This window comes from Macrobrachium rosenbergii, chromosome 13 (genome assembly GCF_040412425.1).
Source record: "Macrobrachium rosenbergii isolate ZJJX-2024 chromosome 13, ASM4041242v1, whole genome shotgun sequence".
Taxonomy (NCBI): Eukaryota; Metazoa; Arthropoda; class Malacostraca; order Decapoda; family Palaemonidae; genus Macrobrachium; species Macrobrachium rosenbergii.
Genome location: NC_089753.1, coordinates 56,578,411 through 56,592,652, shown reverse-complemented (window position 1 = coordinate 56,592,652; position 14,242 = coordinate 56,578,411). Strand labels below are relative to the sequence as shown.

General features: G+C 45.0%; 2 protein-coding genes across 2 annotated transcripts in view; one reads left to right on the top strand and one right to left on the bottom strand.

Annotated features, from left to right (window-relative positions):
• The window catches only part of LOC136845346 (propionyl-CoA carboxylase beta chain, mitochondrial-like), a 58,924-nt gene extending 50,564 nt beyond the window's left edge, over positions 1 to 8,360 (bottom strand). Inside the window, exon 1 of the mRNA XM_067115588.1 lies at positions 7,591 to 8,360. Within this exon, the coding sequence (XP_066971689.1) occupies positions 7,591 to 7,791 (201 nt within the window). The 5' untranslated portion in view covers positions 7,792 to 8,360. The remainder of the gene's footprint in view (positions 1 to 7,590) is intronic.
• Positions 8,361 to 11,928: 3,568 nt separating this feature from the next.
• Cul3 (cullin 3) overlaps positions 11,929 to 14,242 on the top strand; it is an 86,530-nt gene continuing 84,216 nt past the window's right edge. The window contains exon 1 of the mRNA XM_067115587.1: positions 11,929 to 12,372. Coding sequence (XP_066971688.1) covers positions 12,310 to 12,372 — 63 coding nt within the window. The 5' untranslated portion in view covers positions 11,929 to 12,309. The remainder of the gene's footprint in view (positions 12,373 to 14,242) is intronic.

Below are 14,242 nucleotides of genomic sequence, written 5' to 3'. Positions count from 1 at the left end.
TGTCAGAGACCAAAGGATTCTGAGTCTTTGCTAGGAAATCCAGGACAAAATCGAGCGTAACTGATCCCCATCCCCTCGAGTGTTTAACATCTAAGGACAGTCCGTGTAGTTCGCCAACTCTCTTCGCCGATGCCAGGGCCAGCAGGAGGATGGATTTGAGGGTCAGATCCCTGTCTGATGACTCTCGTATAGGCTCGTACGGCGCACGAGTCAGGCTCCTTAGAACGAGATTCACATCCCATGCAGGGGGCCTGAGATCCCTGGGTGGGCAAGACCTTTCGAAGCTTCTCATCAGTAGGGAAATCTCGAAGGAGGAAGAGATGTCTACTCCTTTCAGCCGCAAGACTAGGCTGAGTGCGGCGCGGTAGCCTTTTACAGCTGAAACGGAGAGAAGCTTCTCTCGGCAAAGGAAGGCGAGGAAGTCCGCACCCTGCTTAATAGTAGCTCCAACCAGAGAGATACCCTGTCAACAACACCAACAACAGAAGACAGACCACTTTTCCTGGTATACCGCTGCGGAGGATTGTCTGAGGTACCCTGCCATTTCTGTTGCTGCGCGATGCGAAAAGCCTCTCGCTCGCCTGAGATGGTGGATAACCTCCAGCCGTGAAGACACGGACTGCACTGCCTGGTGGTACCGCTCTACATGGGGTTGACACAGCAGGCTGGGCCATTGGGGAATCTCTCTTGGCGCCTCGGAGAGGAGAGCTAGCAGGTCCGGATACCAAATGGGGTGCCACCAGAATCATCCTGAGATTCGGAGTGATCATCCTCAGCTGATCACTCGGCAAATCAGACAGAATAGAGGAAAGGCGTAAACGTCGAGGTTGTCCCATGGGTGCTGGAACGCATCCTCCGCAGCAGCCCATGGGTCCAGCATGACTGAGCAGAAGACCTGGAGTTTTCTGTTATGCCAGGTGGCGAACAGGTCTATGGCTGGACGCCCCCACAGGTCGAATAGTCTTTCCGTTACTTCCAAGTGGAGGGACCATTCGATTCCTATCACTTGATTCTGGCAGTTGAGCTTGTCTGCCACGACATTCCTCTTGCCTGGAATGTACCTGGCTGACATCTCTACTGAGTGAGTCACGGCCCACTTGTGCACCTGCATTGTCAACTGGTGGAGCGGGAGGGACACTAGGCCCCCCTGCTTGTTGACGTATGCCACTACCGTGGTATTGTCGCTCATCAGTACCACGGAGTGTCCCATCACTCGATCCCGGAACTCTTGGAGAGCCAGGAAGGCTGCCTTGAGTTTCAGGATGTTGATGTGAAGGCGCTTGTCATCTCCGTGCCAAGCTCCCAGGTGTGCGCCCCATCCCTCGGTCGATGCGTCTGAGAACAGCAGCATGTCCGGAGGGGGAGTATGCAAGGATACTCCTATCAAGAGGTTCCTGTCGTCCATCCACCAGCAAAGGTCCTCCCTCACCTCCTCGGAAAGAGGAATGAGGAAGGACTGGGGGTCTCGGGACTGGGACCAATACTCCTTTAGTCTCCATTGTAGAGACCACAGGTGAAGACGCCCATGAGGTACTAGCTTCTCCAGCGACGACAGGTGACCGATGACGACTTGCCATTGCCGGGCTGGCTGCTCCTGTCATGACAGGAACAGCTGTGCTGCCTGCCTGAACCTGCTGATACGAGAGTCTGAGGGAAAGACTTTCGCTGCCACAGAGTCTATCAGCATGCCCAGGTACTTTATCTTCTGCTTGGGGATGAGATCTAACTTCTCGAGGTTCACCAAAATCCCAAGATCATGGCATAACTCGAGAAGTCAATCCCTGTCCTGTAGCAACTGCGAGCAGGAGCTCGCCAGGACCAGCCAGTCGTCGAGATACCTCAGTAGACGTATCCCGTGCAAGTGGGCCCAAGCTGACACGAACGAGAAGACTCTCATGAATACCTGGGGAGCGGTCAAGAGCCCGAAGCAAAGTGCCCTGAATTGGAAGACCGTCTCCCCGAGGATAAAGCGGAGGTACTTGCGAGAGGACGGATGAATGGGTATTTGGAAATACACATCCCTCAAGTCCACCGGGAGCATGAAGTCGTTTTTCCTGATGGAAGCAAGCACGGATCACGTTGTTTCCATCTTGAACTGAGTCTGGTGAACGAATCAGTTCAGGGGAGAGAGGTCTATGACTGGTCTCCATCCCCCTGAAGCTTTCTCTACAAGAAAGATACGGATGTAAAAGCCTGGAGACTGGTCCGACACAACTTCCACAGCACCCTTGCTCGGCATGGCTTGCACTTCTTGCTATAGTGTGGAGTCCTTCGGTGTTCCTTGGATGTATGTGCGAAGATGGACTGGAGAGTAGGTGAGGAGAGGCCGAGACTCAAAGGGTAGTAGATATCCCTCCCGAAGGACATCCACTATCCAGGTCTCGGCTCTGTGTCGCTGCCATGTTGCCCAATGGCTCGACAGGCAACCCCACCCTCAGCAACTTTTGGGGAGGAACACTGCCCCTAGCGTTTCCCCTTCTTCTTCTTCCCCTTGCCCCCTTTACCGGGTTGGAAAGTGGGCTGAAAAGGGTGGGAAGACCAGCTCTTTCTAGAGGAAGAAGAAGGCTGGGTGTTCCCACGGGACCCCTTCGAAGACTGGGACTTCTTAGGGGCCGAGGAAGTGCCAGCCTGGCCCGAGGGCCTGGCCGCAGTGGAACGCGAAGACCCAGAGGTCTTGGCCACTGCCTGGTGGACAAGCCAGTCGCTGTCATCAGCCCGGCGCTTGTTCACCGCGGCGTCCACCAACTCCCTAGGGAAGAGAGAGGCGGAACCCAGCAACAGTCCATTCCGCAGGGTTATTTCCGACTCGGGTCCTACAGACCTGGAGAAGCTAGAGAGAATGGTGTCTCTCTGCTTCAGGACCAGGTTAGCCCACAGGTTTGCCGTCTGGTGGGCGAGGTAGGACATGGCCCTACCTCCGGACTGGCATAGTCTCCCAAAGGTGGAATCCTCCCCAGGTACGATAGCACCCAAGGAAGCAGCTCCCTTCGATACTGTGAAGGACCACAGATCGAGCCAGGAGACTGCCTGGAAGGCCGCCATGGCGGTGGCTTCCGGGGTTGCGGCTCCTTGCTGAGAGGGGGAGATGCTCTCTGCAGTAGCTGCTGCAACGTAAGACCCAGATCCAGACGTACCAGGTCCAGGTCAACCTGTTTAGGTGGCAAGGCCCTCTCCGATGGTGTGTAGAAGCACTTCTGGCGAGGCAGAGGTGGGGAAGAAGAAGCTTGTTCGAGCAGTTCGATCTAAGTGAATTGTCTTGCCCAGACACAAGACCATTCACCTGGTCAAGGACCCCTTTGGCAAGTGTGGACCACGGCAGCCCCACCAAAGCCTTGGGTTCCTTCTTGGGTCCCCAGTAGGATTTGAGGCACAACGGACGATCCACAGTTGAGGCCGTGGTCCCTTCCCCAAGGTCATTGTGCTGACAAATCAGCGCAATAACCTCAGCAAACATCCTCTGTATCTCAGGGGTGTCCGCATCCTGGGGAAGAGGACCCTCAAGTCCCTCCAGACTGCTGAGGGAGAACCTCGGCAGACCCCCGTGATCCTTCCTGCACCATGTGGGCATAAGACCTGGTCGAGCCGAGGACCGAGCCAGGTACATATGCCCCCGAGGTAGAACTCTGGTGAGAAAACTTGCCAGAGTTCTTCCCGTCCGACTCGTGCCCCTTGGAAGGAGCCCAGGAGGTAGAGGGGACAGGCGAGGAGGATCGGGCATTCCCACTGGCCTTGCTGGCAGAACCAACGGGGGCAGCGGGCCGGGAGCAGTCACCAACCCGCAATGGTGACGGCAGCCCGGGAGGAGGAGAGTGCTTACGCCTAAGCAAAGCAGTCTCCCGAGGAGAGCGGAGCGGCTCGCGTGAGTCGAGCCGTGCACTCGCCTCCCCCGAGCCAGGCTGGCTGCGCAGACGCGGCCAGGGACCCGGAGGAGTCAAGCGCGCGGCTGGCTGGCGCGAGCTTGCGCTGTCCTCTAGACGCACCCCAGTCTTCTTTGAGGTCATAGCCTCTCGGGAAGACTGAGCAGGGGACGTCTTCTCCGCTTCTCCAGGCGTTCGGACCCGAGGGACCGAAGCACTTTCCTGGGAACCTGGCTTGGCACTCAAGGAAGTATCAGCAGGAAGAGTCAGGGCACCTGCATGCCCAGACTCTTTCTCTCGCCCCATGCCTGGGTCTGTACGACGAGAAGTTTCTCCCGTATCAGACTGGGGCACCCGGGTCTCCTTGGAAACCCGGGTACTCGGAGTGACTCGCGCACAAGTGTCAGACGTGAACCCGCTGGCCTTAGAAGCAGGTTTCTTTGGCACAGCTGGGGGAGTGCAGACTGTGGTCTGCACGCCCTTGGCTCCCGATGCGACTGAGCCGGGGGCCAGAGCAGCGTTTCCTTGATCTATGGATAACTTTGGGGGGAAGAGGCAGGCTTCTTCTTCTTTGGCTGGGAAGCCTCAGGAGGAGAAGAGGAAGAAGAGGTAGCAGATGAAGATGAAGATGATGACGAAGACGACAACACCTTTCTTGATCTCTTTTTTTACTTCTTCTTCGCCATCTTCCTCAGGATTGAAGTCAGGTCCCCAAACCATGCAGAAGCAGCTGAAGAATCAGGAGCAGCTGAGGGGGCCACAGAAGCAGGCGCCACCCAGGCAGCGTAAACGGTGCTCGGGCCAGCAGTTACCGGGACAGGAACACCAGCACGGCAGCCAGGGACGTGTGGAGGAGGAGCCAGGGATGCAGGCACGGGTGGCACATGGGCAACCAGGCCAGGCTGAGCCAGGGTCGAAGGCATGGGAGGCGTGTCAGTAGTCAAGCCGGGCCAAGAGACCGGGAAGCGAGGAGCCGGAACCATAGTCATAAACGGGCCAGGGTCAGCAACAGGGGTAGACATCATATACGGCACCGATGACGTCACCATGTAGGAAGGCCCAGGTCATGAGAGCGGGGCCAGGAACCCAGGAGGCAGCGACACAGAATGGTGAGAGGCAGGGGCAGCCGAAACCTGGGTGTCCAGGTGTGAAGCCACCGACACAGGCAGTTTTGCGAAAGCAGACATGGTGACAGACATGGTGGTGGTAGTGGTAGCTGAATGCGTTGTTACTGGAGCGCCAGACAGATGAGACATCAGGCCCTCCAGTGACGGAAAGCCAGGTATACCCAAGTGTAACCAGGCCGAGGATAGGTCTGATACCTGGTCTGTATCCACCCCTAAACCTGAGGAAACACTCAGGTTAAACTGGGAAGTCTCTGCTCGCTCTGGGGAAAAATTCCCCAGCTCAAGAAGAGACCCCCGAGAGGATGTCCTGGTCAACCGCCCCCCCACGCCCTTCCACACCCAATGAAATGAATGAGGAAGAGGAGGGGGAGTCCTCATCTGAGGGAGAGGGAGTAAGCAGGGGAAGTTCACAGGAAGGGAGAAACAAACCTGACACATTAGCCACCACTGGAGTCGTTGGGGCGTTACCCTCGGACGATTCCTTGGCCAGCTTCTGACAGTAGTGTCTCCTCCCTTCAAACCTCTTCCACTGTTCGGGAGACCAGCAACAACACTCGCTACAAGGAGCGTTGCACGAACACACACATCCCCTGCAAGCTGGGCAAAGGGCATGTGGGTCCGTATTGACGCTAGAACGAAAGGTATTACATTTCTTGCCTCCCACCCCAGGACACACACACTCGGGATAGGAGGGTTTACAAGGTTTGTCAACATTTATTCTCAAAACAAAAAAGAAGGAAATTTCCCACCAAAAAGCTGAAAAAGGGCAGTAAGGCAGAGAGCGAAGAACAACATCCGCATTCCACGACGGCCGAAAGCAAATTGGAATGTTTACATCAGGGCAGGCGGTACTCCCGCCTCCCGGACGGTAGTTAACTGCCTAACCACCTTGTTTGAAGTTCAACGGCTGTTTCCAGCCTAGCCTGAAAGTAATCCTAATGTCAAGGACCGAGGGTTTGTATATTGTGTCGGAACAATCCTAAGTTAGGTTAGGTTTGAATGCAACTCTTGTTGTTTAACTAGTTTTTGTATTCACCTACCCTGAAACCCCAGTCTCCAACTATGGGTCAAGAGGCTAATGTTTAGACCTAAGGGGAGGTTGGAATGGAATTGGAATTAGAATATATAAAATCTAGGCCAATGTCCAAGTGCTGGGGTCTATGTGGCCATTCAGTGCTGAAAGTAAAATGGAGAAAAACCTCGCATTTGCACTATGAAACAATTGTTAGGAGAGGGAAGATGGAAGAAAGATATGAATGGAGATACAGTAAAAGGAATGAAAGAGGTTACAGCTAGGGCCTGAAGCGAGGTGCACTGATGGCACTACTTCACTACAGGGCCAGGGGAGGTTGTAATGTATTACCCACCTATTTCCAGCAAAAACACAGGTAAAACTTGAAATTACTACTACTGCGGCCTCGTCCCACCAGTCGCTGACTGAAATATTTACCGCCTTCTATCCATGTTTTTGTTTATGTTTATGATGTTGGTAGAACTAAGCAATAGCTCTGCATGGGGTATTACTTTGGAAATTAATTTTTCCTTTAGTATCTTGGTTGCTTATCAAGAATTTACCATTATTTTTCATCGGTTGACTATAATTAACCTCAGAAGCCTCAGAAGTTGTATGCTGGCCATCCTGAAATGCTATTGCCCATGCACAACATTACAGCCTAGGAGAACTACTGGTAAAAAGTGAAGCTTCCTTCACTGGGGGGTCTGGGGGCCAGTTAGGTGAGGTTAGGGTATGTTAGGTTACTATACTTATTTTTATAACAGGTTTTCTTAGCCAATCCCTTCTTGAACATATGCCTCCCTAATGACTTGTGAATGCACAGAACCATTCCATGACAACAGCATGGCAGTCTGGTCTTTCTCCCAATGATTTCCCACACCCAAAACCACGCATTCCCAAAGGGTCCCCAACCATGATGGGTAGATATGAGGTTAATAATAATTGACTGACAATAATCAACACCACCTCCTTTGTCAGCGACACTAAAAGCAGAGCAAAAATCAATTTCCAAGCTGTTGCTTAGATTTACCACGATATTACCGTCATTGTTTTATGTTTAATGTTCAACCTCAAGGAGCTGGTGCTGGACACAGCGCCCATTTTGCAAGTAAACTGGAAGTTGCTGAACCTAGAAGCATGCGGTAGTAGTTTCAAGTTTTATCTACAGGATAAACATCAGGATCGTTTGATCAAAACACCCAAAAACCTTAAACATCAGAAATAAAAATTCTCCATCAAAAACACTTGAGCATGAAGGTATTTACCAAATATTCATTTTTGCAAAGAAATACAACACATTACAATACAAGCTATACTAAGGAATACAACAATCAAAAGTTCAAAATAGGGGAGCCCTAGGTCTCCCTGACTCTTGGGTGTTATGTAAGTGGCGTAATAGCCTTGAGACCATAGCCTGGGTCAAGCTTGTAGCCCTAGTTACAGTTGAAGAGAATTAAATGGACTACTGCTAATAATTTCATTTTATATTCTAAGGTAGCAATATAAATGGGGGGGGGGTTTACCGGTCTCGACTAACCTAGCATGACCTAGGGCAAGGTCTCGCGACTAGGCCAAGGTAATACTGTATCACCTTTTTATGCTGGGCATCGATTCTCTTTTGGCCGCCTCCAAGTAAAGCATCGCGTCTCTTTTTCTGAATCTTTTCTCGGACTTGCAGAGTGTGTGCAATAGAACAACTCCTCGCTGCAGAACTGTTAATTCCTCTGACCGCCGAAAAGCCATAATTTTTGACTAATCGAATAGCCGGGATCCTCGCAACTTGCAGAGCCATGTTTACTTCGTGACGTCACACCAGCTGTTGAAATTCATCCGCGTTTCACAGGACAACGTTCCGTCAAATCTTTGAGCCACAAAATTGAAAGGAGTGGAACGTTCTTCGTAAATAAAATGAAAACTGTGGAAAAGGCTTTTCATTTACTTCGTAAGTATCTTCCTCGTGACCATCTTGGTGAATTCAGGTGTATCAGCTCTATTTTCCATTACCTATTTATTTATTTATTTTCACTTTGTAGCACTCATAGGTTTATAGTCTGTTGACTCTATCCATAAAAGTTTTCTGCTCTGAGATTTAAAGAAAGAACGAAAGACCGTCCTTATTGCCCTTCATTCGGTCATTTGTCAGCTTTAGTATGTCTGTAAGTTCACATATCTTTTTGGTTATGGAGCAGCTTCTTCAATGGTCTGGATGCCGCGTGCTGAGCGTTATCCAATATCCTTGTTGCAATTTGGCTTCACTTATCTATCCATCCCTCCTTTTATACATAGTTATACTTTGGTGGTGCATAGTTTTCATTTGGTGTGTTGCGATGTATGTCAAAACACACTTTACATTCACTTCTTGATTTGACTGGTAGCAGTGAAACTCAAACATAATTTGAGTCAACCCGTTACTTTGGGTTTTATTAATTCGAGACTTGGATGCCTTATTGACTGAACCCTGTTACTTTCATAGATTGTCATATCATAGAGACCACTGTTGTAGTCTAGTCCAGCGATTTCCTGTCATATGAGCAATCATTTTTAACGTATCCGCTTTCAAATATTTCATTATATATGGATAAAGAATGCTATTTTATTTGTTCATCAATGATAATCCCAAGTTCGTAAGTTTTCACCACGTGCACCTCTGTGGTATTCATGTTTACTCTTTTAATATCAAGCTTATATCTGTTTCTTTTGTTGCCATATTAATATATACGTTGTGTGTTAACTTCATTTATATCCAGTGTTTTATTTTTATTTTTTTTTTGTTAGTCCAACACTTTGTGACATTCATTATGTTTCCTATTTGGTCATAATGTATTTAGTGCTGTCCATAACTATGCAGAACTGTATATCAACTGAGAAAAATTAGACTTTACACTGTGCTCCATGGTTTGTCATAAGCCGTGGACAGTTCGCTAGAGTATTTCAAGTATAAACGAACGTCGGTCTTCATGTCCTCATGGCCGACTTGTCAATGTAGATTATGGTTTGCGATTCGTAATTTGAAAGTCGAACTATTCATATCAAATCCTTCCCTTCCTTTATTTTGGTTAAATGTATATTAGGGTTCAGTTTAACATCACCAGAAATTAATTAAAGCATAAAAGTCACAAAATATCAAAAGAAAAACTCTGAAACAAAAATATGAAGCCTCTCATATCCAATTGAATTAACCTAAGACAATTCAGAGATCAACGGATCAACATTTGGACCCATATGCCATGCATGACGAAAAGTTTTCCAAGAATAGCTCATCATTTGAGGGAAGGTCTATAAAGATGGAGTCACTTTTAAAATAAAGAAAAGGGGGTAAGTTCAACATTAAGTAAAGGGAGAGACATATCCTGAAAAATCCATAAATCTTGCTACGTTCGTTAATTAGTATGTACTTTCCATTTCTTTACTTCTTTCCCTGATTTTTGCTACGAGAGGCCCTGAAAGAACTCTCAGTGGTTTTAAAAGTAAATGCATTCAGGCTTTATCGTATACTTTAGAGCGTCAAAGGATTATGTTACAAGATTTAGGATAGTGGAGAGAAACTGCAAAACCTAGAGAAACTGAAAGTTTTTGCAAGAGAAATCTGAGAATTATTTTGAGCCAGACTAAGGTTAAAAAAATCTATAAGCATGACGTATATTATGGGTCTATTCAAGGTTAAAAACATTATCATATGATCACTACCCGATATAAGGCGTCTTTGAAAAAATTTTAGCTGATTCTATTACATTCTAAAAGGCACATAAAAAGTAGCGTGCGCAGCCACTTGAAAACTGTCAATCACTGTGTTATATAAGGTAGCTCTACAAACTAAACATTCACCCGCATTTTATTTTAAACTCTCCTATCGGACCCTATTTGTTTGTCATTTATAGCTCATAATATCTTGAAAGACTATTTTCTACCATGATTGTTTTCTAATCGATATTTTTCTAGTTTTCGCATTTTTTCTAGCTCTTGGGGCCATTCATTGAACAGTGCAAGTGCCTTGTACTTTAAAGTATCTTCTTTGTATCTTGGTTCAAATCACCCATGTTCACGAATGATCATATGCGTGAGTTAGGCTTAATGCTGCTTATAGCTGTTTATCATGATGCACGTTAAAACACATAAAACTCGATTCTTCATCTATTAGGTAACAGCCGGTGAAGCTCATTTAGAACGGAAGAGATTTTATCTAGCAGGGATTCACTCATCATTATTTGGATGCCCAACATAATTTGCATTGCAACCTCTTCAGTGAGCAGGTTGGTAGACTATTACAAAGGCAGTATCAGTAGTTCATTATTTAGTTATACAATTTTGTACAGGCTTTTCTAAAGAGTATACTTACTTCGATGCTTCTTTATGAAGGCTACGTTTCTTAGGTGGTAATGTCACGTTTTCACCATGTATCCTGTTGCAGCGTTCATCACTTAGTTAATACTATTAAGTTTCTTGCGGTCTTGACTGCTTCTACCTCTGCATCGTCACTTTGCTTTGCTTTAATGGCATGGTTTTTATTCAAGACTTGCTCTGACCACATTATAATGAGGTCTGTTTTGCTCCAGTTTAGTTTTAATCTTTTCCTGTGCCTTTGACGCTTTACCTCCGTTATTATTTTTTATCTTAGGTACGGTATCTCCATTATTGTTTATAATCAGGAATAAGGGTACATCTCCCGAAAAAAGTTACTTTTATAAGCTTTTTTCATTAACTATAATTCATCATCAATGATGTGGTTCTTGGTAAGAGTCTACAGTTTTCCTTTTCCAATTTAGAGAGTTCCAGGCTACAAGTCAAAGCTGCTTCAGAACGCCATGGTGTATCATCTACAGTCCCGATCTATCTTATAGGCTATCTATAGTTTAAGAATTGGTCAAGAATAAAACATCTTGTGCATCAATCGTCTTCTGCAGACGTATCAAGGATTTCAATCTGGGTGGAGAGCAAAGAATGATCTCAACTAAATTCTATTATTTTCTTATATATACAGTATATATATATATATATATATATATATATATATATATATATATATATATATATATATATATATATATATCTACCTAACGCTTTCTCTCTGGTTTCGCACGATAGAACTCTTAAGGGTAGATTTCCTGAGAGTGTAGGCTATCATGTGGCTTGTCATGTGCTTTTCAGTTTGTTTATGAGTTTGATAATCTAATTGCTTCTTGCCAATACTGAGTTTATTTTTGTCGTACACAAGCTCTTTGTATATGCAGCTCAGTCAGGCAAACGGATCGCACCATCTGCATCCATTATCATAGTCTCCACATCAAACACCATTGTAGCCATTGATCAACATTTTCTTATATACAGAATAGGGACTTTTACCTACGTAGGCTATAATTTTTATCAACTAATTAGCGACTGAACTATCAAATTATATATATATATATATATATATATATATATATATATATATATATATATATATACATGTGTATATATATGTATGTATATAGATATATATATATATATATATATATATATATATATATATATATATATATATATATATATATATATATATATATATATATATATATTTCATGCATATAATACAAAAAGCAGTTTCCATTTTTTGTCGGGATCAAGCAGCAGGGACATTCAAATGATCTGAAAGCTAATTGTGTAAAAAGCCACTTGTTACACACAGCGAAGGTAACGTATCCAATTCATACTTGAATTGGAACTAGTCTGGTCTGTGTAACTTTTGATATTATATTTTGCCCTTCTCATGTGTCGAAGAGTTGACAAATTGGTCTAATGAAATAACTCGAGAAATGTCCTAAATTATGGGAAACGCTTTTTAATGAAAAATACAAAAAGGAACAAGTTATCGTACATGATACTGTACAAAAATAACGAGTGCCAATAATCCAAGAAATGAATTTTTTAAAACATGAATAGGCATAGATTTAAAGAGGACAAAATATAAAGGGAAATAAACATGCAGTTTGGAACTAGTTTTCCTCGCGCAATGTGAAAGTCATCTATCAACAATCATGGCGGATGATCATTGTGCTTTGTGGCCCTAGAGAAACAAATATCGTCTTGTCAGTATTTCCGAGTATCTGTCGTCAGCATGACCGTATTAGTAATATGTCCATGAACCATTTGTTGATGCAAATTGCTCGCCGGATGAGTGTAAAGATGCCGCATATGAGTTGGGGACAATGAAATGTTGTTGATGTTTTGATCGGTGCAACGACGATTCTGATCGCTGAAGAAGTGTCAAGGAATTTGGCCACAGCTCGTTCAGGCTTGTGTTTGTCACTTTGGGATTGCGAAAACCAGCAAGATGTCTTCTATAAAGCCCACCAACAAAAAGGAACACCAAAAGATGCGGATCCGGGCGTTTCCCGTGAGTATCCTTGACGTAGGTTAACCAAGTAGGCCATTCCCAGACTCAGGGCCAAAATTCAAATGTTTCGCTGCTGTCACTTTCGCACCTTGCCTTTTCACGCCTTTGCCTTTAGCCTCCATCCTAAACTTGAGGACAGAGTCACATCCTTTATCCTTTATCCTAAACTTAAGGACATCGTCAGCGTAGCCTGAGGTATTATAGGGTACTGACAATTTTATGTTGCAATAGGCCTAAGCCTCCTTAGGGCCAGAGCGAGGGGGCTCAGCCTAATTCAAGTCAGGTTTTGTCTGTTCAAACGAGTGCGAGGCTGTTGTGGAGTGGAACTCTTCCCTAGGCCTATGTAACCTACCATACCTAGCTTATTTAGACTAGGCTACGTGTGAGGGAAACAGTGCTCGATGGGAGAAAACCAGTGCACCTGTTAGGCTTAGGCTAGAAAGGGAGGAATAAATACTAGCCCAAACCCAACAGAATTTTTAATTGATGTGTATCAATAGTATAAGGCATAATTACAGAAAATTCTGTAACACATGAAGGCCTAGCAACAGGTACAGGGATGGATCTGATTAAATTTGCCGTACCCCAGGTGGTTTGGCCTTTACCCCTTCCTGGGGAGCAAACTCAGATTGACACTGTTGTGTCTGAATGTTGAAACATAAAGTTGGCAAAAATGCCTGCAGAAGTAAATTTGCAATGGGTGTTAGTGTACTTTTTTGTATTAATCATCTTAAGGAGATACAAGAATGTAGGAAAAAAATTCAATATTGTATCAAGAACTGGTATTAAAGTAAAACAACACCTAAAAGAATTCAGAAATGCATTCTAACCTAACCATAGGTGTGAGTCTTTCCTTGACCAGAAACCAGTGCCCCACCTAACCTGAGTTATGGTGCAGTGAGTTTATAAAATGCAGGAATGCATACTAGCTAACCTTTATGCTGGGTCCATACCTGGATTGGTGAAAGGTTGCCCCCTCCCCCCAACCTAACTTGAGCCAGAAGCCATGCAAATTATGGTGAATGTCCAGAAGAACTCTGCATGCATAAAGTACCAAAATTAAAAGTATAATGTAATATTTTTTCATATTTAAAGCATTTTAGACCACTTCTTATGATGAGGAAACACCCACAATTTTGCCATATTAGCTATGGAGGGTGTTGGGGACAGGTATTGTCTAACCTTATAAGTCAAAAATCGAAAACCATTTGATGGGGAACTAGTTTTTCTGAGAAACATTACAGTAAAAACATTACAGTAAAAATTTTTTCGAACTAACTCCAGTAAGATCAATTACACGAAGTGCTACTGGATGTAAACAAACGACTTAGAAAATTTTCGAGGATGCCGATTAGATAATCATTAATATCTCGGATATGGTGAATCTCCTCAAAAAATGTTCAGAGACAAAGTTTTATTATTTTATATTGTGAAAATTATAGTGTGACCTATTTTCTTATATCTCCCCGCGGAGTTGTTCTGGACATTGACCCAAATTATTTCTCTGTCAATTACATAGTTGTATGAACACTCATTATATTGTATATGGTATACTTATAATGGTATTTCTCAAATCAGAGGGTTAAAGGTTGTAGTTCATCTGTTAACTTGCCTAAGACAGGCTAAAGTGTATTTGGCAAAACCATTTGAAGGATACCTCCATTTTGAGAACCTTAATTGAATGGTAACAAGTCCACTGATTGACTTAATGCATAAAAGTGTACAGTATTCAGCTGGTTGGGTGTTATGTTGAAAGGGATGACTCCCTGGGCTTGGGATAGTAAGGACTCTTGATCCCCCCCCAAAAAATCAGGGAATAGCTTTCAGTCACACAAGGCAGTCATTGTTAAACTGAAGAAAGATTTATGAA